A 21,161-nucleotide genomic window follows, 5' to 3' on the forward strand; every position below is an offset into this window, starting at 1 on the left:
AGAACCCTTCTACGTGGAAGTCAAAATGGTTCTACCTGCAACCAAAAGGGGTTCTTCAAAGGATTCTCCTATGGGGAGAGTGTACTGTGTCAGTCTCTGGACCAAGCCTGACTAAATCCATCAGGCCAAATCAAACATAATGTGCTGTGTCACTTGACATCTTGTTGTTTCCCCTATGATGCCCATCTGTTATCGTGTTGTTCACAATCTCCTGGACTGATGATGGCACTTCATATCCCTGCTCTCCTCGCCTCTCTCTCTCTTGTTTGGACAGCTTAGAAACACAGGAGCAGAGATATGTGAAGAGGAGACACAGTGGGAAGATTGGATGCAGCTTGGGAATCAAACCCTCAGGTCTCCATGGTCATTATACAGCTGATGTGCTAAGAGCTAGCAGTGTTACCACTTGACCACAGGCACTGCAGAGGGAAGCTATTTCTGTCAGCTATGAAATACTATTGTCCCCTGGCTTCCTCCTCTAGGTCTCAGCGCGTCAGGATGAAAATAAACCGTCTGATAAGAGCCCTTCCCCCGCTTCTCTTCCTGGGCTGTTTGTGTCAACTAGCAGCAGGTAAATTAAAAACAACCCTCCTTCCTTCCAAAATACACTGCTGATATCTACCTCTCCACCAAGGAAACTATCCCCTTTCAGCTCTAAGACAATGTTTTTCCAGCACAGTGAGTACCAGTGCTTGGTGTAAAATGAATTTGCCCTGTTATAGATGGGTATGTTTCATGTCTGAGGTGTGAATGCAGTATACAGAGTTAAACAGGAAACACAAACAAAATAGAACAGAAGAATAAAAGCCTTGGAGGAAAGCCAACACGAGTCACCCAACCAAATTATAGTATTTTCCATAAATGATATTGTCTTTCACACAGCATGTCATATTCAGATGATATGAATTACAAACAGAAATAAAAAGCTACTGTAAGTACAGTACATTAAAAACACCCATGTACAGTAATCATGTCTGGTGTTTTTATAATGGCACCATAACAAATGAAAAGCCATGGAAAGATTTTTGGGGGTGGTGCTGTGATCTTCTCACAGTGGGGTGCAGAATTATTATTTTTTGCACATGCTACATCGGTCCACTAATACAGGATTAGTAAAGGCCCTGTGCACTACTTTTGTGAGATGTTTTTTTTTTCAAATATGATTATTTTTATGAATATATGTGTTTAATTCAGATTTTCCCATGGCTATGGTAATGGGCTTTGCAGGCGTGGTTCCCTTGCACACGCTGAATATGTTTAATTCAGATTTTCCCATGGCTATGGTAATGGGCTTTGCAGGCGTGGTTCCCTTGCACACGCTGAATATGTTTAATTCAGATTTTCCCATGGCTATGGTAATGGGCTTTGCAGGCGTGGTTCCCTTGCACACGCTGAATATGTTTAATTCAGATTTTCCCATGGCTATGGTAATGGGCTTTGCAGGCGTGGTTCCCTTGCACACGCTGAATATGTTTAATTCAGATTTTCCCATGGCTATGGTAATGGGCTTTGCAGGCGTGGTTCCCTTGCACACGCTGAATATGTTTAATTCAGATTTTCCCATGGCTATGGTAATGGGCTTTGCAGGCGTGGTTCCCTTGCACACGCTGAATATGTTTAATTCAGATTTTCCCATGGCTATGGTAATGGGCTTTGCAGGCGTGGTTCCCTTGCACACGCTGAATATGTTTAATTCAGATTTTCCCATGGCTATGGTAATGGGCTTTGCAGGCGTGGTTCCCTTGCACACGCTGAATACGTTTAATTCAGATTTTCCCATGGCTATGGTAATGGGCTTTGCAGGCGTGGTTCCCTTGCACACGCTGAATACGTTTAATTCAGATTTTCCCATGGCTATGGTAATGGGCTTTGCAGGCGTGGTTCCCTTGCACACGCTGAATACGTTTAATTCAGATTTTCCCATGGCTATGGTAATGGGCTTTGCAGGCGTGGTTCCCTTGCACACGCTGAATATGTTTAATTCAGATTTTCCCATGGCTATGGTAATGGGCTTTGCAGGCGTGGTTCCCTTGCACACGCTGAATACGTTTAATTCAACCACTGAAAATCCTCCCACTTGTTAGCCAACAGATTTTGTCATGGAGTTTTCATTCATTTGTGTTTTCAGTACATTTATCTTAAGCCAACCCTTTAAATATGGTGTACATGTAATTAGAAATTTGTCGTTAAACTAGAATACGTAGATTTAAAAACTCTCTGATCCTGTAGATTATTTAGGTACATTTCTGAGTTGGGAAAGTATGTATAAATCATTTTAAAAAACAGTCTCGGAGAGCCTTCACGAACAAAATATATTGATGAATCAAAAACAGTCGTTTGATTCATCCTGAAAGTTGTCATATTCAAGTTCAATCCATGAAATATTAGAAGGTGTAAAAAAGCGTACAATAAGGGTTAAACAATAGTCCTATAAATCTACCCTAATCCTCACTGGTAATGGAACTAACTAACCATGTGCTAGGCTCCAGGTTTAACATGCTATGTGTGGTCTAAGAGTTGCAGGCTAGTCTCAGTAAAGGAAGGGAACATTCTCAACTCTAAATCTTCTTCTGTAAACAAGTAATAAGTGCTTGGAAAAAGAAATCAAACACATGAAAAAAAAAGAAATGTCATCTTTCTGTTTATTTTCTTTAACACATAGTAGCAACGTGTTATTAAACCATATGCATACGTTTGGGCTTGTGACTTCTTCAGGTTAACCTAGGCGAGGGGAACAGGGTGTCAGCAGTCTGTGTGTACAGGACGTGTCCCAGGCCGACCACCAGGTCACCTTCACCTGCCAGCAAAAGAGAGACCCCAGCGTCAAAGCCTCTGTGATGCTGATTGTCCACTGTGAGGACTGATGGACAGACATCTATCATACTCCGAGTCCTCATTCTCAGGAAGCATGGATCAGAATATGAGGGAATTAAGCATGAGTGCTTTCTCAATTGTATTCACTCAATTGTACTCACTCACTGTTCTAAAACACCAGTCTCAACGTCAACAGTGAAGAGGTGACTCCAGGATGCTGGCTTTCTAGGCAGAGTTGCAAAGAAAAGCCATATCTCAGACTGGTCAATAATAAGAAAAGCTTAAGATGGGCAAAAGAACACAGACACTGGAAAGAGCAACTCTGCCTAGAAGGCCAGCATCCCGGAGTCGCCTCTTCACTGCTGACGTTGAGACTTGTGTTTTGAGGGTACTATTTAATGAAGCTGCCAGTTGAGGACTTGTGAGGCGTCTGTTTCTCAAACTAGACACTCTAATGTACTTGTCCTCTTGCTCAGTTGTGCACCGGGGCCATCCACTCCTCTTTCTATTCTGGTTAGAGACAGTTAGCGTTGTTCTGTGAAGGGAGTAGTACATAGCGTTTTACGAGATCTTCAGTTTATTGGCAATTTCTCGCATGGAATAGCCTTCATTTCTCAGAACAAGAATAGACTGACGAGTTTCAGAAGATTTTGAGCCTGTAATTAAACCCACACATGCTAATGCTCCAGATACTCAACTAGTCTAAAAAGGCCAGTTTTATTGCTTCTTTAATCACAACAACAATAACAATTGCAAAAGGGTTTTCTAATGATCAATTAGCCTTTTAAAATGATACACTTGGATTAGCTAACACAACATGTCAATGGAACACAGGAGTGATGTTTGCTGATAATGGGCCTCTGTACCTATGTAGATATTCCATTAAAAATCCATTAAAAAAAATCAAATTTCCAGCCACAATAGCCATTTACAACATTAACAATGTCTACACTGTATTTCTGATCAATTTTATGTTATTTTAAAGGACAAAAATGTGCTTTTCTTTCAAAAACAAGGACATTTCTAAGTGACCCCTAACTTTTGAACGGTAGTGTACATTCACAATAGAATTCATAGCATGATAAATATGTTTATGCCTTAGCACACACTCAATTAAGTTGGAGAGCCCTATTGATCCCTATCATAATATAATATTCCTCTCCTCCTGCTGTCCTCACAGATCTGTCAGGTACAGACAATTTGACAGTGGAGGAGTTCAGTGATATGGTGCTGTCCTGTCCCATCTACGCCAAACCCCCTGTGACGGTGTCGTAGCTGCTGGACGGGAGGCCCTAGAGCTGGTCGGCAATGGGGCAGAGGCCAAGGTCACCATCACCAAGGCCCTAAGGGACCTCCACCCAGGACTCTTCAACTGCATGGCAACAACCACAGAGTATGGAGACACCACCAAGTTCTTCCAGCTCATTGTGGAAGGTTAGAGCTGTCATGGAGAGATCAGAGAGAACTGAATGGTGCTATTATTCTGTGGTAAACATACAGTTCAAGTCTGGGTTAAACTCAGATTATTGTCATTTCTATCACCTGGAACAATAGGTCATTTTCTGAGAGAGGTAGCTTGTGAAATTATAGTCTGTCTGGATGTTGTAGATTCAAGAAATTATAGTCTGTCTGGTTGTTGTAGATTCAAGAAATTATAATCTGTCTGGTTGTTGTAGATTCAAGAAATTATAGTCTGTCTGGTTGTTGTAGATTCAATAAATTATAGTCTATAAGTTTTACAGTTCGAAAGATCATGTTAATACATTCATAAACATGTCTGGGATACTATGACATTAGTACCATAATTTCTATCAGAACAAACAAATGCAGAGTCTCAATTTGGTGTTTGTCCCATTTTGTGAAATCTTGGTTGGTGAGTGGACCCCAGACCTCACAATCATAAAGGGCAATGGGCTCTATGACTGATTCAAGTATTTTTAGCCAGATCCTAATTGGTATGTTGAATTTTATGTTCCTTTTGATGCCATAGAATGCCGTTCTTGCCTTGTCTCTCAGATCGTTCATAGCTTTATGAAAGTTACCTGTGGCGTTATAATTACTATGTGGGGTTCTAGGTTTATTTTTCTATGTTGGTGTTTGTGTATGATTCCCAATTAGAGGCAGCATTTTTCCACCTGTGGGTTATGGGATATTGTTTATGTTGAGTTGCCTGTTCACACTACATTGTCATCACGGTTAGTTTATTCTTTATTTTGTTTTGTATTAGCTTAAGTTTCACTTTCATTAAAATATGTGGAACTCGAAGTACGCTGCGCCTTGGTCCGACCATCATTATTACAAACATCGTGACACCTGTAGCCCATTCAAGGTAAGATTTGTATTTGATCCTGTATATGTTTTTGCTCTTTATTCTATGTTATAGAGCCAAAAAGATTAGACATGTGGTTTACCCATACATCTCCATTTTGGATAGATAATACTTTGTGTTGTTGTTTGTTTAGTGTTTTCCAATTTTACCAGAAGTGGTTAGTCTATGGATTCTTCAATTACATTGAGCTGATTTCTGACGTGCTGTTCCTTCTTTTTCCGTAGTGTATTCTTGTATTGTTTTAGTGATTCACCATAGTGAAGGTCTCTCTCTCTCTCTCTCTCATTTATATATATATATTTATATATATATATATGCACTGGGCTGTTTATCTAGGCAGAGTTCAAAGCATTTCCTCCCTGCTGTGGCATCCAGAAGTCACCGGCAAGATCACAGGACAAATTAAGCTTTTGATTTCTGTCCAGGAATAACAATCCCTGTGATTCAGCACTGGCACGTGGTTCCACGCTCTGTAACTACCTGCCATAGAGAAGTTTAGTAGAGAGTTCTTTTGGAGCTAGATAATTCTGGAAAAGTATGAGCTGGAACGTTACTGCTGTGCAAGTAGACGTACAGTATGTGTCGTTGCTGCACGCCTTCTGAGTTCTCTACTCCCCTGTTTGGCGGCTTTATACTTCTGTTTCACAACCAAGACGTGCAGACGCATATTTCCTCAGTCTTTATGAGCACTGAAGTGCCTCGCTGCTAGGGGCTATTTCAGGCCACATTCTACAAATCATACCAACCACTTTCAGTGGGACTCCATAGTGGTCTTGAGACCACTTTCTATCAAGTACATGGATTACCTAACATGTTACAGTGCCTTCAGAAGGTATTCAGATGCCTTGACTTCTTCCAAATTTTGTTAGATTACAGCATTATTCTGAAATTGATTCAATAGTTTTTTCCCTCATCAATCTACACACAATTCAATTCTTCTTTGCAGATCAGTTGTTTTCAGGCCTCTCCAGAGATGTTCGATCAGGTTCAAGTTTGTGCTCTGGCCGGGCCACTCAAGGACATTTGGAGATTGTCTTGGCTGTGTGTTTAGGGTTGTTGTCCTGTTAGAAGGTGAACCTTTGACCCAGTCTGTGGTCCTGAGCGCTCTGGAGCAGGTTTTCATCACGGATCTCTCTCGATCCTGACTAGTCTCCCAGTCCCTGCCCCTGAAAAACATCCCCACAGCATGATGCTGCCACAACCATGCTTCACCGTAGGGATGGTGCCAGGTTTCCTCCTGAAGTGATGCTTGACATTCAGGCCAAAGAGTTTAATCTTGGTTTCATCAGACCAGAGCATCTTGTTTCTCATGGTTTGAGAGTCTTTTAAGTTCCTTTTGGCAAACTCCAAGTGCACTGTCATGTGCCTTTTACTGAGCAGTGGCTTCCATCTGGCCACTCTACCATAAAGACCTGATTGGTGGAGTTCTGCAGAGATGGTTGTCCTTCTGGAAGGTTCTCCCATCTCCACAGAGGAACTCTAGAGCTCTGCCAGAGTGACCATCGACCATCCTTCGACCTCATGGCTTGGTTTTTGCTCTGACATGCACTGTCAACTGTGGGACCTTATATAGACAGGTGTGTGCCTTTCCAAATAATGTCCAATCAATTGAATTTACCACAGGTGGACACCAATCAAGTTGTAGAAACATCTCAAGGATGATCAATGGAACATGTTGCACCTGAGCTTAATTTCGAGTCTGAATACCAATGTAAATAAGGTATTTCTGTTTTTAGGTGGAGGCTAGTTTTAAGAATCTCAAATATAAAATATATTTTGATTGGTTTAACACTTTCTTGGTTACTACATGTTACTACATTTCTTGGTTCTACTGGTACTGTATGGGCTGAGACGAGTGTGTGTGTCGAGTATGTTTTTGCCTTTCCAGTCCCCTCTCTCCCGCTGTGTGAGCCATATTTCAAAGTGATTGCATGGCATGATGGCCCTCTGCTGTGTTGTCGACCATTTAAGGGAATAGCTTTGCAGCCAAAGAAATCAAGTGCAATTAATCAAACTGAATGAGATGGAAGTCACGACTCCTATCATAGCCCAAAGGAACAACTCCTGCCAGGCTTCAAAAAGCCTTTACAATGAAGGGAATTCTTTATGTGGAAGAAGAGAGGGTGGAACTCTAATAAACTGTTCAGAAGAACGATAGTTACTACATACTGTAGGCATGGTAACTGTGAATGAGGATACATAGAGTTGCAGTGATCATAATCCCTATACTATCAAGTCTAGAAAGCTTTTGTTTTGCCTCAGAGTGTATTTGATGGAGAAGTAAATGTTTGTTTGAAATTACCAGTGACAATGACTACATGAGTCTTATAGGGAAAGCCTTCATTCCAGATATTGATCAGGCCAGAGAGGCTTGGCAGTATGACAAATGATGTCAAAAAGTAGGCAATACTTTCTACAGACTTCCTGTGAACTAACTTTTCTCCCCATTAATATATCCATTAATATACCAAAGACAAATGAGATTCATAACAACAAGGATAAGGACACAGGAAGTCAAAATAAGACTGCGAGGGGTTCAATTTCAGCGTTAAGTTTGACAATGTGGGCTATCTGGTAAAGCTTTCCAAATAGCTGTGGATTAGCATAAATATTAAGAAGAGGTCTGCACAAAGCTGTGTGATTATGGGCTTGATGGAGTCATTAGAATGATGGGAGGAAGTTCTCAGGACTGATTCTTAGAGCTGGAGTAGACAATTAATCAAGGAGCATTGAACCAAATTGAGTGTTTGTCTGTGCTCATTTTTTATTACTGACAGGATAGTGAGAGATGGTTGAAGTCCAATAACACAATTACAGGAAACTATATCATATAAACAAATGTTTCCACTACATTAAAACTGTACAAAATGTTCAATTAGATTTCTGCAGCAGTGTAACTCTGACCATACAGTTTTCCTCTAGATAGAACAGCATGACAATAAATAAATAAATATCACTTCATTCACAGAAATCATGTAAAATATTGAATGGCAATTGTTTTGCCCTTCCCACCACATTTTATAGGAAACAGGCCAGCTGAAATCAGAATGACTGTAAATAGTGTACTGTACAACACCCAATGGTAGTGTCGTTGAAAATACAGTGAGTACCATACAGTGTACAACACCCAATGGTAGTGTCGTTGAAAATACAGTGAGTACCATACAGTGTACAACACCCAATGGTAGTGTTGTTGAAAATACAGTGAGTACCATACAGTGTACAACACCCAATGGTAGTGTCGTTGAAAATACAGTGAGTACCATACAGTGTACAACACATTATATTGATGGGTTAAGTTAAGACATCGTCACGATCAGATGACATTGTCATGATCAAGATACAAATCACAAGTCAAAGTGTATATCATCCTATCAAACAGTATTCACCCAGACCAGGACATTGTTGCTGGTATGTTATTGACATTATTATAGGGATGGGGATACAGAAACTGTCTTACATTCACATGTTTTAAATATAGCTACTGTTCTGTCATTAGTTTAGTAAGCTTAGGTACTGGCCCGAAGGTGTGTTACTCTATGTGGTTCAATAAAAGAGGAAAGCAAATAACTAACTCTCACTCTCTCTATGCTTCTGGTTTCCTGCCAACGGGGAGGATTCTTCTCCAGTCAATGGGGTTTGAAGCTTAACCCTGTGGCAACTCTAAAAGCTCTTGCTCTTTCTCAACAGTTATAAAAACCTTGCCAGTGCAATTCTTGGTGCGACACTCGTGTTAAATCTGACCCATATGAGAACACACTACTACTCCTGCCTTGAAGAACACAATACTACTCCTGCCTTGAAGAACACAATACTACTCCTGCCTTGAAGAACACAATACTACTCCTGCCTTGAAGAACACAATACTACTCCTGCCTTGAAGAACACAATACTACTTCTGCCTTGAAGAACACAATACTACTCCTGCCTTGAAGAACACAATACTACTCCTGCCTTGAAGAACACAATACTACTTCTGCCTTGAAGAACACAATACTACTCCTGCCTTGAAGAACACAATACTACTCCTGCCTTGAAGAACACACTACTACTCCTGCCTTGAAGAACACACTACTACTCCTGCCTTGAAGAACACACTACTACTCCTGCCTTGAAGAACACACTACTACTCCTGCCTTGAAGAACACACTACTACTCCTGCCTTGAAGAACACACTACTACTCCTGCCTTGAAGAACACACTACTACTCCTGCCTTGAAGAACACACTACTACTCCTGCCTTGAAGAACACAATACTACTTCTGCCTTGAAGAACACAATACTACTCCTGCCTTGAAGAACACACTACTTCTCCTGCCTTGAAGAACAGGCAACACTGACCAACCTTTGACTTCACACTCCAGAATACATGGTCTTTACTTGTCGTGCTCAGGAGCATATTGGAGCTACAGGTATTTACACCATAAATACTTAATACTTGAATATACAGAAACGTACACACACACAATAACACACACTCACAGTGCATGCATGACGCATGACTCCCTTTCAGAATATACTTCAAATGTATACAAGACAAAATATCAAGTCGATACAACACACTTTCTCATGAATGTCAAACTCCTACTTTGGTCAAGCAATTAGGATAATAATGTCATTTTCATAATTCTACACAACAACAAAATACAATTTAAGGCAAAAGTAACTATCAGTCACGTTAAACAACCATGTTAAAAAAACACACTTTTAAAATATTTCTGTACACAGTTTTCATTATAGAAAAATATGTGAGTTGCACAGAGTGGTCAGATCTTTTCCTAACCCACCATAGTACAGTAGATATGATGACATGGTATCTCAATATCAATAGACACACCCCTTCATTAGTCCCAACGACGACCCTTACAGTTCAAGATGTAGCCTTCCTAAAATGGATGGTAGCTAGAACATTCTGAATGATGTTATTTCACCCGGCAGTAAAGTTAGGATCTATTGAAAGATATACCGTTCATAGAACATATTCACTTCTCAGTGTCAGTTCCACCTTTTAGACTTCTGACAATAACAATATTCAATCAGTTGTTTCATCATTCCTCATGTGAGGACGTCATGACTACTCTGATGTCTGAGTCTATCTCATCACAACCCTGTAAAGAATTTTGGTCAATTCAGTACAACCATTCCCTCAAACAGCTTTACAAAGCACATCATACTCAGTCCATCCATACATGCCCAGGATCCTGACAGAGGAGTAAAACATGTAGTTCCACATCTGCAGTCAGATATAAGATCACAACAACAGCAAGCAAATCCCGCTATTGTATCTGAGACACCAGGAGTAACAGCATTCCACAGGCATTGTCACAGCCTGCAGCGAGTGTGCTGAGATACAACACATCCTTTAGGATTCAGACCTACAGAACACCAAGCACCGCGGTATATTGTAGTACTTGGATAGTGCAAGACAGAGCAGCTTTCGGCTGTCCACTCTGTCGTCGGTTCAGTGGCCATGGACCCCCTACCAGGCTGCTGTCTGAAGCCGTGTTCTGCCTCACTGACTAACTGAATGAGAGAGGGAGAGATGGATGGATGGCTATAGGGCTGAGGCTGGAGTGGGGTTAGGTCAGGTCAGCCGGGTTGAGGAACATAAGGTTAATGTCCACAGTGTGAAGCAGCCAGAGGCCCACAGCACTCCTGGGGACACAGACCATAGAGAGGGACAAGATGTCTGTCCTATGTATATAAAGGATAATTGTAGGAGTCTGTCAGTGTAGCTCTGCCACCTGTCAACACAACAGGTCAATGAACACACTGTCTGGAACATCTCCTGATGGTATATTGCTTGGGCTAGAACATTGCTCCATAGGTTTCAACAGGATCTCCTCTGTTGCTATTCCCAGTGGGGGACGAGAGGGAGTCTTCTAGCATTTGACTGTGATGGCGTCTGGGTGTTGATCTCCTGTTCTGCAGCAAGTGTTTCTGCATCATGATACAAATGACCAAAGTGTCTCTCTCTATGCTTGACAAAAAACAACATACTGTTTCAATAGCACTGCCACTGAAAAAACTTGGGACATAATTTGAGCATGAGAGGCCGCATTAGGATGAATGCATGGCTGTTTCAAGCATTAGGTGAAAGCTTGAGGAATATTAGACATGAGTCCTGGGAATGGAGAAGCTGTTGAAGATGTGTAGAGGGCCAAGCAGCCAAGCAGTAGGTTAACACAACTGATACCAGCAGAAGATCCAATATAGGTGACAACACTGAAAAGAAAGAATGATTTGTTTAGTTTAGTAGTTCCTATTCCAATCAAAGACCAAAGCCATATACAGTTGAAGTCGGAAGTTTACATACACCTTAGCCAAATACATTTCAACTCAGGTTTTCACAATTCCTGACATTAAATCCTAGTAAAAATTCCCTGTCTTAGGTCAGTTAGGATCACCACTTTATTTTAAGAATGTGAAATGTCAGAATAATAGTGATTTATTTCATAATTTTTTTCTTTCAACACATTCCCAATGGATCAGAAGTTTACATACACTCAATTAGTATTTGGTAGCATTGCCTTTAAATTGTTTAACTTGGGTCAAATGTTTCAGGTAGCCTTCCACAAGTTTCCCATAATAATTTGGGTGAATTTTGGCCTATTCCTCCTGACAGAGCTGGTGTAACTGAGTCAGGTTTGTAGGCCTCCTTGCCTCCACACGCTTTTTCAGTTCTGCCCACAAATTTTCTATGGGATTGAGGTCAGGGCGTTGTGATGGCCACTCCACTAACTTGACTATGTTGTCCTTAAGTCATTTTGCCACAACTTTGGAAGTATGCTTGGGGTCATTGTCCATTTGGAAGACCCATTTGCGACCAAGCTTTAACTTCCTGACTGATGTCTTGAGATGTTGCTTCAATATATCCACATAATTTTCCTCCCTCATGAAGCCATCTATTTTGTGAAGTGCACCAGTCCCTCGTGCAGCAAAGCAACATGATGTTGCCACCCCCGTGCTTCACGGTTGGGATGGTGTTCTTCGGCTTGCAAGCATCCCCCTTTTTCTTCCAAACATGACAATGGTCATTTTGGCCAAACAGTTATATTTTTGTTTCATCAGACCAGAGGACATTTCTTCAACGATCTTTGTCCCCATGTGCAGTTGCAAACCGTAGTCTGTCTTTTTTATGGCAGTTTTGGAGCAGTGGTTTCTTGCTGAGCTGCCTTTCAGGTTATGTCGATATAGGACTCATTTTACTGTGGATACAGATACTTTTGTACCTGTTTCATCCAGCATCTTCACAAGGTCCTTTGCTGTTGTTCTGGGATTGATTTGCACTTTTCGCACCAAAGTACGTTCATCTCTAGGAGACAGAAGGCGTCTCCTTCCTGAGCGGTATGACGGCTGCGTGGTCCCATAGTGTTTATACTTGCGTACAGTCATTTGTATATATGAACGAGGTACCTTCAGGCATTTGGAAATTGCTCCCAAGGATGAACCAGACTTGTGGAGGTCTACAATTTTATTTCTGTGGTCTTGGCTGATTTCTTTTGATTTTCCCATGATGTCAAGCGAAGAGGCACTGAGTTTGAAGGTAGGCCTTGAAATACATCCACAAGTACACCTCCAAATGTCTCAAATGATGTCGATTAGCCTATCAGAAGTTTCTAAAGCCATGACATACCTTTCTGGAATTTTCCAAGCTGTTTAAAGGCACAGTCAACTTAGTGTATGTAATCTTCTGATCCACTGGAATTGTGATACAGTGAAATATAAGTTAAATAATCTGTTTGTAAACAATTGTTGGTAAAATTACTTGTGTCATGCACAAAGTAGATGTCCTCACCGACTTACCAAAACTATAGTTTGTGGAGTGTTTGAAAAATGAGTTTTAATGACTCCAACCTAAGTATTAAAACTTCCGACTTCAGCTGTAAGTGAACAGTGAATTATCCTATACACCTGTGTATTATCATTACCAACAAAAGCCAACTAGATTAGTTCCTACAGGCCCACTGAAGTGACAGCACCCACACTCCAATCTCCGTAAATGCAGAAACACTATTCCCAAATCTAGAAATGAGTGGATTTCGTGCTTGATTGGACACTCCAGTTGTAGCTCATCAGGCCCTCTATGCGGCCCTGTAAAATGGGAAAATAGGAGGCATTGGGCGTTGAAAATAAAGGAGCTGTTCCTAATAATAGCACAGCTACCGCAGGTTCCTTCATGAATATTTATGAGAGAGAATACAGACTGATCTCTGCTCTCTCTGTCTGGTCTCCCCATTCGATTTCTTCCTTTTCGCTTTCTTTCTCCATCCCTCTCTCTCTTTCATCTTTCTCCATCTTTCTGACTGCAGCCTCTCTCTCCATGTTTCAATTTCTCAGTCTCTCTCTCCCTCTCTCTTCTCTTCCTCTCCCTCTCTGCCCCTCTCTCCTCCTCTCAGACAGTAAAGCTGTTATTATTCTGTTTAGCTGTATAAATCATAATGCCTGCAGCACCTACTTCAGCTGTGATGACCCTCGCGCCACAAAACATAACAAAATCAAGGTGAACATTTATTGACTGCACCAGAGTACAATATGAGCAAAGCAAATCAATCTGTGTTGGAGTGAAAGCGTTACAAAGCCTTGTGTTCTCAAAGGCTTAGGACACAATGCTGAAGAACCAAAGGTGAATGTCTAATTTATTCAGAATTAATCATTTATTCACATGACATAATTGCTACTATGCTGCAGTAAAGTTAATTAGACAATATATTTTCACAGCCTCAAGTACAACAACTCAGAAACACGTTCTGGGGGGATATTTTTTAGTTTTTTGCTATTATAGAGAGACAGTATGATCATATAGTTGTAGGAGTATAATATAGGGCAATTTAAACCCTTTAAGTGTGAGTTCTCACCTTGGCCCTGGACAATGAGACCCTTGTCCTCCTCCTTGTCCATCTTCCCTCCATCTCTCTCTGTCTGTCAGGGTGTGGCGTCTCCACGGTGTATGGAGGCCCGCCCCCAGACACCATGGCCGCCGCCCCCTCCTCCTCCCCCGGGATCCTGATCAGACTCTGGTTGGCTCTGGGCCCGCTCAGGCTTAGGGTTGGGGGTGCAGGGAGGGTCAGGGTGCTGGACAGACATGGTTCTCCTCAGGTGGGTGCGTTTACACAGGAAGTCAGGTTTGGCAGAGAGGCCGAAGGAGCCTTTCCTCAGGACCATGCGGACCGAGGAGGTCTTCTTGGGTCTGGTCCGGTGGCCAAACTGCAGTGAGGAGAGGTGCACTGCATAGCCATCACTTAGGAACTATGGGAAAGAGAGAGACAGAGAGAGAGAGAGAGAACGAGAGTTAGTGAGATTGGCCATGTTAGATAAAGAATGGAACACTAAACAGGTAGAGAGAGATGGAGAGTGACAGGAAAGAACAAAAGCCACAGACAGACCGGAATAGATACATCAAAACACAATCGATAGCTATTAGTGAGTCAATGCCATTAGCTTGATCGTTAAAGAAAAGTAGAAGAGGAGTGTACAGTCCCCTGATGTCTACCTGGCATTGATTCTGGTACTTCTTGGAAGGCCTGCCCACAATATAAATCTGTGAAGGACTCAGACCCAGCATGTTGTACACGGAGATGTCCTTCATGGAGCCATAGGCTGAGTTGATCTTAATGTGACACTGGCAGAGAGAGATAGAACAGAGAGAGAGAGAAAGAAAGAAAGACAGAGGGATGGAGGCCCACAGTCAATGTTAATGTGAGAACCAAGGAAGTGTGAGTGAGAAATAGAGGAAGAGAGAGAAAGAGAGAGAAAGAAAGGGAGAGAAAAAAGAGAATGAGATATATATATAGACGGGGTGAGAAAAAGAAAGAGAGAAAGAAAAAGAGGAAGATATACACAAAGACAAGGAGTTGAGATAGAGAGCAAGAAAAATATATCCACTGTATCATGTATGTAATGTACCTCCTGCACTAGGTTCCTGAGGAAGATGGTTTTCTGTCTCAGTGGGTCGTGGACCAGGCCCTCAGAGAAGAAGATCATGCCCTGGGGGAAGTTGTGTTGGGACAGCCATGACACCACGCGCTGCTTCTGCATGTCTGGCCTCCCTGTGATGTAGATGATAAGATAGCCCAGGTCCTGCCAGTGTCTGGACACAAAGATAATTAGATAAATTCCTCTGAGAATTATCGTTTTCACTGAACATAAAGACAGACTGACATCAATAATATTCCTCTGAGATTTATGGTTTCTTTTCTTTTTTTTCTTCTTATTTCTTATGTCCAGTATGCATTCGGAAAGTATTCAGACCCCTTTACTTTTTACAGCCTTATTCTAAAATGTATTAAATTATTTTTTCCGTTATCAAGCAACACACCCCATAAGGCTAATAATTGTTTTTAAAATTTTACCCCTTTTTCTCCTCAATTTCATGGTATCCAATTGTTTTAGTAGCTACTATCTTGTCTCATCGCTACAACTCCCGTACGGGCTCGGGAGAGACGAAGGTTGAAAGTCATGCGTCCGCCGATACACAATCCAACCAAGCCACACTGCTTCTTAACACAGCACGAATCCAGCCCGGAAGCCAGCCGCACCAATGTGTTGGAGGAAACACCGTGCACCTGGCAACCTTGGTTAGCGCGCACTGCGCCCGGGCCCGCCACAGGAGTCGCTGGTGCGCGATGAGACAAGGACATCCCTACCGGCCATGCCCTCCCTAACCCGGAAGACGCTAGACCAATTGTGTGTCGGCCCACAGACCTCCCGGTCGCGGCCGGTTACGACAGAGCCTGGGCGCGAACCCAGAGTCTCTGATGGCACAGCTGGTGTTGCAGTACAACGCCCTTAACCACTGCGCCACCCGGGAGGCCCAAAGCTAATTATTTAAAACATTTTGCAAATGTAGATAAAAAACACACAACGTTTTTTTTTGTACTTTGTTAAAGCACCTTTGGCAGCAATTACAGCCTCAAGTATTCTTTGGTTTGATGTTACAAGCTTGGCACATCTGTATTTGGGGAGTATCTCCCATTCTTCTTTGCAGATCCTCTCAAGCTCTGTCAGGTTGGATGGGGAGTGTCACTGCACAGTGTCACTATTTTCAGGCCTCTCCAGAGATGTTCGATCGGGTTCAAGTCCGGGATCTGGCTGGGCCACTCAAGGACATTCAGAGACTTGTCCAGAAGCCACTCATGTGTTGTCTTTGCTGTGTGCCTAGGGTCGTTCTCCTGTTGGAAGGTGAACCTTCTCCCCAGTCTGAGATCCTGAGCGCTCTGGAGCAGATTTTCATCAAGGATCTCTGTGTACTTTGCTCCGTTCATCTTTGCCTCGATCCTGACTAGTCTCCCAGTCCCTGCCGCTATAACATCCCCACGGCATGATGCTGCCACCACCATGCTTCACCGTAGGGATGGTGCGAGGTTTCCTCCAGAAGTGATGCTTGACATTCAGGTCAAAGAGTTCAATCTTGGTTTCATCAGACCAGAGAATCTTGTTTCTCATGGTCTGAGTGTCACGTCCTGACCTTAGTTCCTTTTTTATGATTCTATTTTAGTTTTGTCAGGGCATGAGTTGGGGTGGGCATTCTATGTTTTGTTCTGTGTGTTTTATTTCTAGGTGTTTGGCCTGGTATGGTTCCCAATCAGAGGCAGCTGTCAATCATTGTCTCTGATTGAGAACCATACTTAGGCAGCCTGTTTTCCCACTATGGGTTGTGGGTAGTTGTTTTCTGTTTTGTGTATTGCACCTTGCAGAACTTTTCGTTTGTCATTTTGTTGTTTTTTTGTTCAAGTATTCATATTGATTAAAAGGTATTATGAATACTTACCACGCTGCACCTTGGTCTTCTCCTTCTCCCGACAACAGACGTTACACTGAGAGTCTTTAGGTGCCTTTGACAAACTCCAAGCGGGCTGTCATGTGCCTTTTACTGAGGAGTGGCTTCCCTCTGGCCACTCTACCATAAAGGCCTGTCGTGATGTTGTATTAGTTAATATGACGTCTGTTGTTCATTGAATTATTAAAAGTTTATAATTGCGCGATTAACTGAATCAAGCGATTATTAACTCATTAACCTGGGGCACCATGGGTAAACTAGTTTATATTGAGTTTCTAATTCCCAAATTACCTCAAAGAATATCAGAATATCGATTTTAAAACAGCCGCTAATTAACCAGTTACCTCTACAATCTCGTTCTGAACGTCGTATAGTCTGTGAATATGCACGGACCCGGGTCTCACCAATGAGTTCGTACCACACCAATCTTAGTTGAATATTTATTTATGAGAAAGCTAAAATGATGATAAAAGATACACGTAGACAAAACACATTATAGGCTATTGATTAGAACTTAGTATAACGGGCCAACACACTATGGCGCGTGTTACCCAAAATGGGGATTTCATAGAGAGAGGAAAAAGAAATATACATTTGGGTGAATTTGTCAGCTATGCTATTCTAACCCTAGCCTTGCCCCAAACTGCCGCTCTTATGGGTCAGAATATAATGATGTAATTACGTGGGGAAGATCTCAGAGGATTCTCTGCGTGGACCATTCAGGCTGCTCGATGACGCACTTTTCTGGTCATCCCTCATGATGTCAGTGTCCTTTTGGCTTAGGAGTCTGTTCCCTCACCCTTGCTCTGGAAGGGGTCTTCTGAGGACAGACAGCTCTGTAGCTCAGAGCTCACAGCATAGGAATGAAACCGTTTCGATACCACGATTCGTTGGGATTGGATGCTAGGGGGTCCGGCTTCAATTCACCCGCTTAGACACAGCTACTCATCTGTAGCTTGGGTAGAAAAAGATTTCTTTGTCTTCAAACTTGTGTTGCGTTCTGGGTTTGTTGACTTTTTAGACCTTGGCTGCAGCTTGGGTCACGTAGTCTTGTCTGTAAATTATTTACTCACAAGTTTTATACCCTCGTGTCAGAAGTGGGCATAACCCCCTTTAGGGCAATTCTCTGGGCGTAACTAGTTACAAGGCAAGGTCTAGATTTTACTCAGATCCAATTTTTGACAACTAACTTCACATTTCATATTTACCAAAACATTCTCTTTGATTTGGATATTTTCAATACAACGTACAATGTATAAACATCAAACTATACTAGGTAAACTGTTGATGTTGACTATACTAGGTAAACTGTTGATGTTACAATGTTTTCGTAATAACGTCATCTATTAACCTTTAATAACAAAACAAAAATTACATACATTTTCATATTCCATCTATCGTCATGACCACCATTGTGGCTGATGGAAACCATTGTTCCAAAGTCCCTTTATTTCATGTTTAATGTTCTGAGGCTGGTTCTCCATAGTAACAGGACAAAGGAATTTGTCTGTGGCCTGAGATTTGCCAGGGGTGTGAGGGGTCATAAAACCCCCACATCTTCAGAGCCCTAGAGCTCTCCTCCTCTGTTGGGGTTGAGAGATAATCTGTAGGGTTGTGGTCTCCTGTAACCTGACCTGATCAGGACAGTCATGAAAGGCCTGATTGGTGGAGTGCTGCAGAGATGGTTGTCCTTCTGGAAGGTTCTCCCATCTCCACAGAGGAATTCTAGAGCGCTGTCAGAATGACCACCGGGTTCTTGGTCACCTCCTTGACCAAGGCCTTTCTCCCCTGTTTGCTCAGTTTGGTTGGGCGGTCAGCTCTGGGAAGAGTCTTGGTGGTTCCAAACTTCTTCCATTTAAGAATGATAGAGGCCACTTTGTTCTTGGGGACCTTCAATACTGCAGATTATTTTTTGCTACCCTGCCAAAGGGCTTTCTCGGAGCTCTACGGACAATTCCTTCGACCTCATGGCTTGGTTTTTGTTCTGATATGCACTGTCAACTGTGGGACCTTATATAGACAGGTGTGTGCCTTTTCAAATCATGTTGAATCAATTAAATTTACCACAGGAGGACTCCAATCAAGTTGAAGAAACATCTCAAGGATGATAAATGGAAACAGGATGCACCTGAGCTCAATTTCAAGTCTAATAGCACAGATTCTGAATACATATGTAAATAAGGTATTTCTGTTTTATTTTTTTATTTTATACATTTGCAAAATAATCTAAAAACCTGTTTTCGCTTTGTCAGTATGGGGTATAGTGTGTAGATTGAGGATCTTTTTGGTTTCTCATCCATTTTAGAATAAAGCTCTCAAGTAACAAAATTCTAGTTAGCATTTGCGCTAACACTAGTTAGCAACTTCCTTCAAACTCCCTTTAATGTGACAAAATACAACGATCATATTCTGAGCTGAACAGATGACTTGTAGGCGTTGAAATTGAGTTATCATTTACATTCCATTAATAATTTCTCTCTGCTTGAACTGCTCCTTAATCAAACAAAACCTGGAAGACACATTCACAAACACAAACACACAAACACTCGCACGCATGAGTTACCTGACGACGTCCACTGCTCCGGGGCGGACTTTAGGGTCGCTGCCCATGATGGAGACGCTAGCAGCGAAGGAGCCATCGATGCTGAACACCACACACTCCATCCCCCTGGGCAACACCGTCAGGTAGGCCTCTGCACTCGTCTGATCTCCCCTGGGTAGGAGGTAAAGAGAGGGGGAGGATGATTGCTACTGTAGGCACCTCTGGGGCTCCTTGTTATTCAACAATCTGTGAGTACACAGTTAGAGCTTCACAGTACTTTACCTCCATCACTGATATGGGCCGTAATTCAATTCAGTATTCCTCCACTTTCATGGGAACTCGTCCCAACCCGCATCCATTTCATTACTGATACAACCTCTAACATACTATAACAAACATGCTGTGGTTGCATATCAATAAGAAATAAAAAGGAGTTGTTTGCTTACTTGACCATCATTTTGATAGGGTAGACCCCGGTGGCCAGCTTCTTGCTCTTGGGGATGGTGTAGACCACTCTGCCACTACTGGTGGTCACCTCTGTGTCAAAGTGGACCCAGCGGCCGGACTGGGGCTGGGTCATTAGGAGAATGTCCACCTGGGAGAGGACAAGATCGATTCATTATATGATGATATGATACGTACGGTTCAGGGCCGCAATTTAATTCCCTTCAATAAACTTTAGTGTTGATGTCTGTCAAAGCAAATTCCTTTGTCAGACCACCATAAGAGAAGTATAAATGTCACTTTATTGAAATGCAGACACTTTTAAAAGTGTTGCAACTCTAGTGTTGTAAATAGGGCAAATAGTTTTTGCAAATTTCTTAAAATTTGATTGAACCTTTATTTAACTAGGCAAGTCAGTTAAGAACAAATTCTTATTTACAATGACTGCCTACCCCGGCCAAACCCAGGCGACGCAGGGCCAATTGTGCGCCGCCCTATGGGACTCCCAATCACGGCCAGATGTGATGCAGCCTAGATTTGAACCAGGTACTGCAGTGAGGCCTCTTGCACTGAGATGCAGTGTCTTGTGTTGTGTTGTCACCTTCTCTCCAGTCAGAGTCACCATGTCCAGTGGGCCATACATGAACCGACCAACCAGCGTCTGTGGTCCCTCCTCTGTGGCGATGATATCATTCACCCTGTGGTTGCCAGTCACATTCTGCATGAGGAGAAGAGATTTACTGTCACTTCTCTTTAGTTTTTGTGCATCCCAAATGGCACCCTACACTCTTAGAAAAAAAAGGTGCTATATAGAACCTACAAGTAGAACCCTTTGAAGAATAATTTTTGGTTCCAGATAGAACCCTTTTGGGTTCCATGTAGAACCTTTTCCACAGACGGTTCTACATTGAACCGAAAAGGTTTCTACCTGGAACCAAAAAGGGTAATACCTGGAACCAAAAAGGTTTACCCTATGGGGACAGCCGAAGAACCCTTTTGGAACGCTCTTTTATAAGAGTGTATTGTTTATATAGTGCACTACTTTTGACCAGAGACCTATGATCCCTGGTCATATGTAGTGCACTATAAAGGGAATAAAGTGCCATTTGGGACTTCGTATTTGTCTTTCATTACTTTCTGCATCACTCCTCCTCAGACGTAGTGTTTACATCGGCAGGAGGAAATGGGATGTCAAAAGAAGGATGAAAAATATCCCTATTTTTCAATTTATCCCTGTTTTGATGCATCACATT

General features: G+C 42.2%; 1 protein-coding gene across 2 annotated transcripts in view; it reads right to left on the reverse strand.

The window, feature by feature from the left end:
- Positions 1-8,709: 8,709 nt before the first annotated feature.
- The window catches only part of pitpnm3 (PITPNM family member 3), a 137,237-nt gene continuing 124,785 nt past the window's right edge, over positions 8,710-21,161 (reverse strand). For both annotated transcript variants that reach the window (XM_031796225.1, XM_031796224.1), the window contains 7 exons: positions 20,510-20,626; positions 19,911-20,059; positions 19,486-19,635; positions 15,050-15,233; positions 14,637-14,765; positions 14,002-14,392; positions 8,710-11,368 (listed from right to left, as the gene is read on the reverse strand). In XM_031796225.1, the coding sequence (XP_031652085.1) occupies positions 14,069-14,392; positions 14,637-14,765; positions 15,050-15,233; positions 19,486-19,635; positions 19,911-20,059; positions 20,510-20,626 (1,053 nt within the window). In that variant the 3' untranslated portion in view covers positions 8,710-11,368; positions 14,002-14,068. The remainder of the gene's footprint in view (positions 11,369-14,001; positions 14,393-14,636; positions 14,766-15,049; positions 15,234-19,485; positions 19,636-19,910; positions 20,060-20,509; positions 20,627-21,161) is intronic.

Source organism: Oncorhynchus kisutch, linkage group LG18, assembly GCF_002021735.2.
Source record: "Oncorhynchus kisutch isolate 150728-3 linkage group LG18, Okis_V2, whole genome shotgun sequence".
Lineage (NCBI taxonomy): Eukaryota > Metazoa > Chordata > Actinopteri > Salmoniformes > Salmonidae > Oncorhynchus > Oncorhynchus kisutch.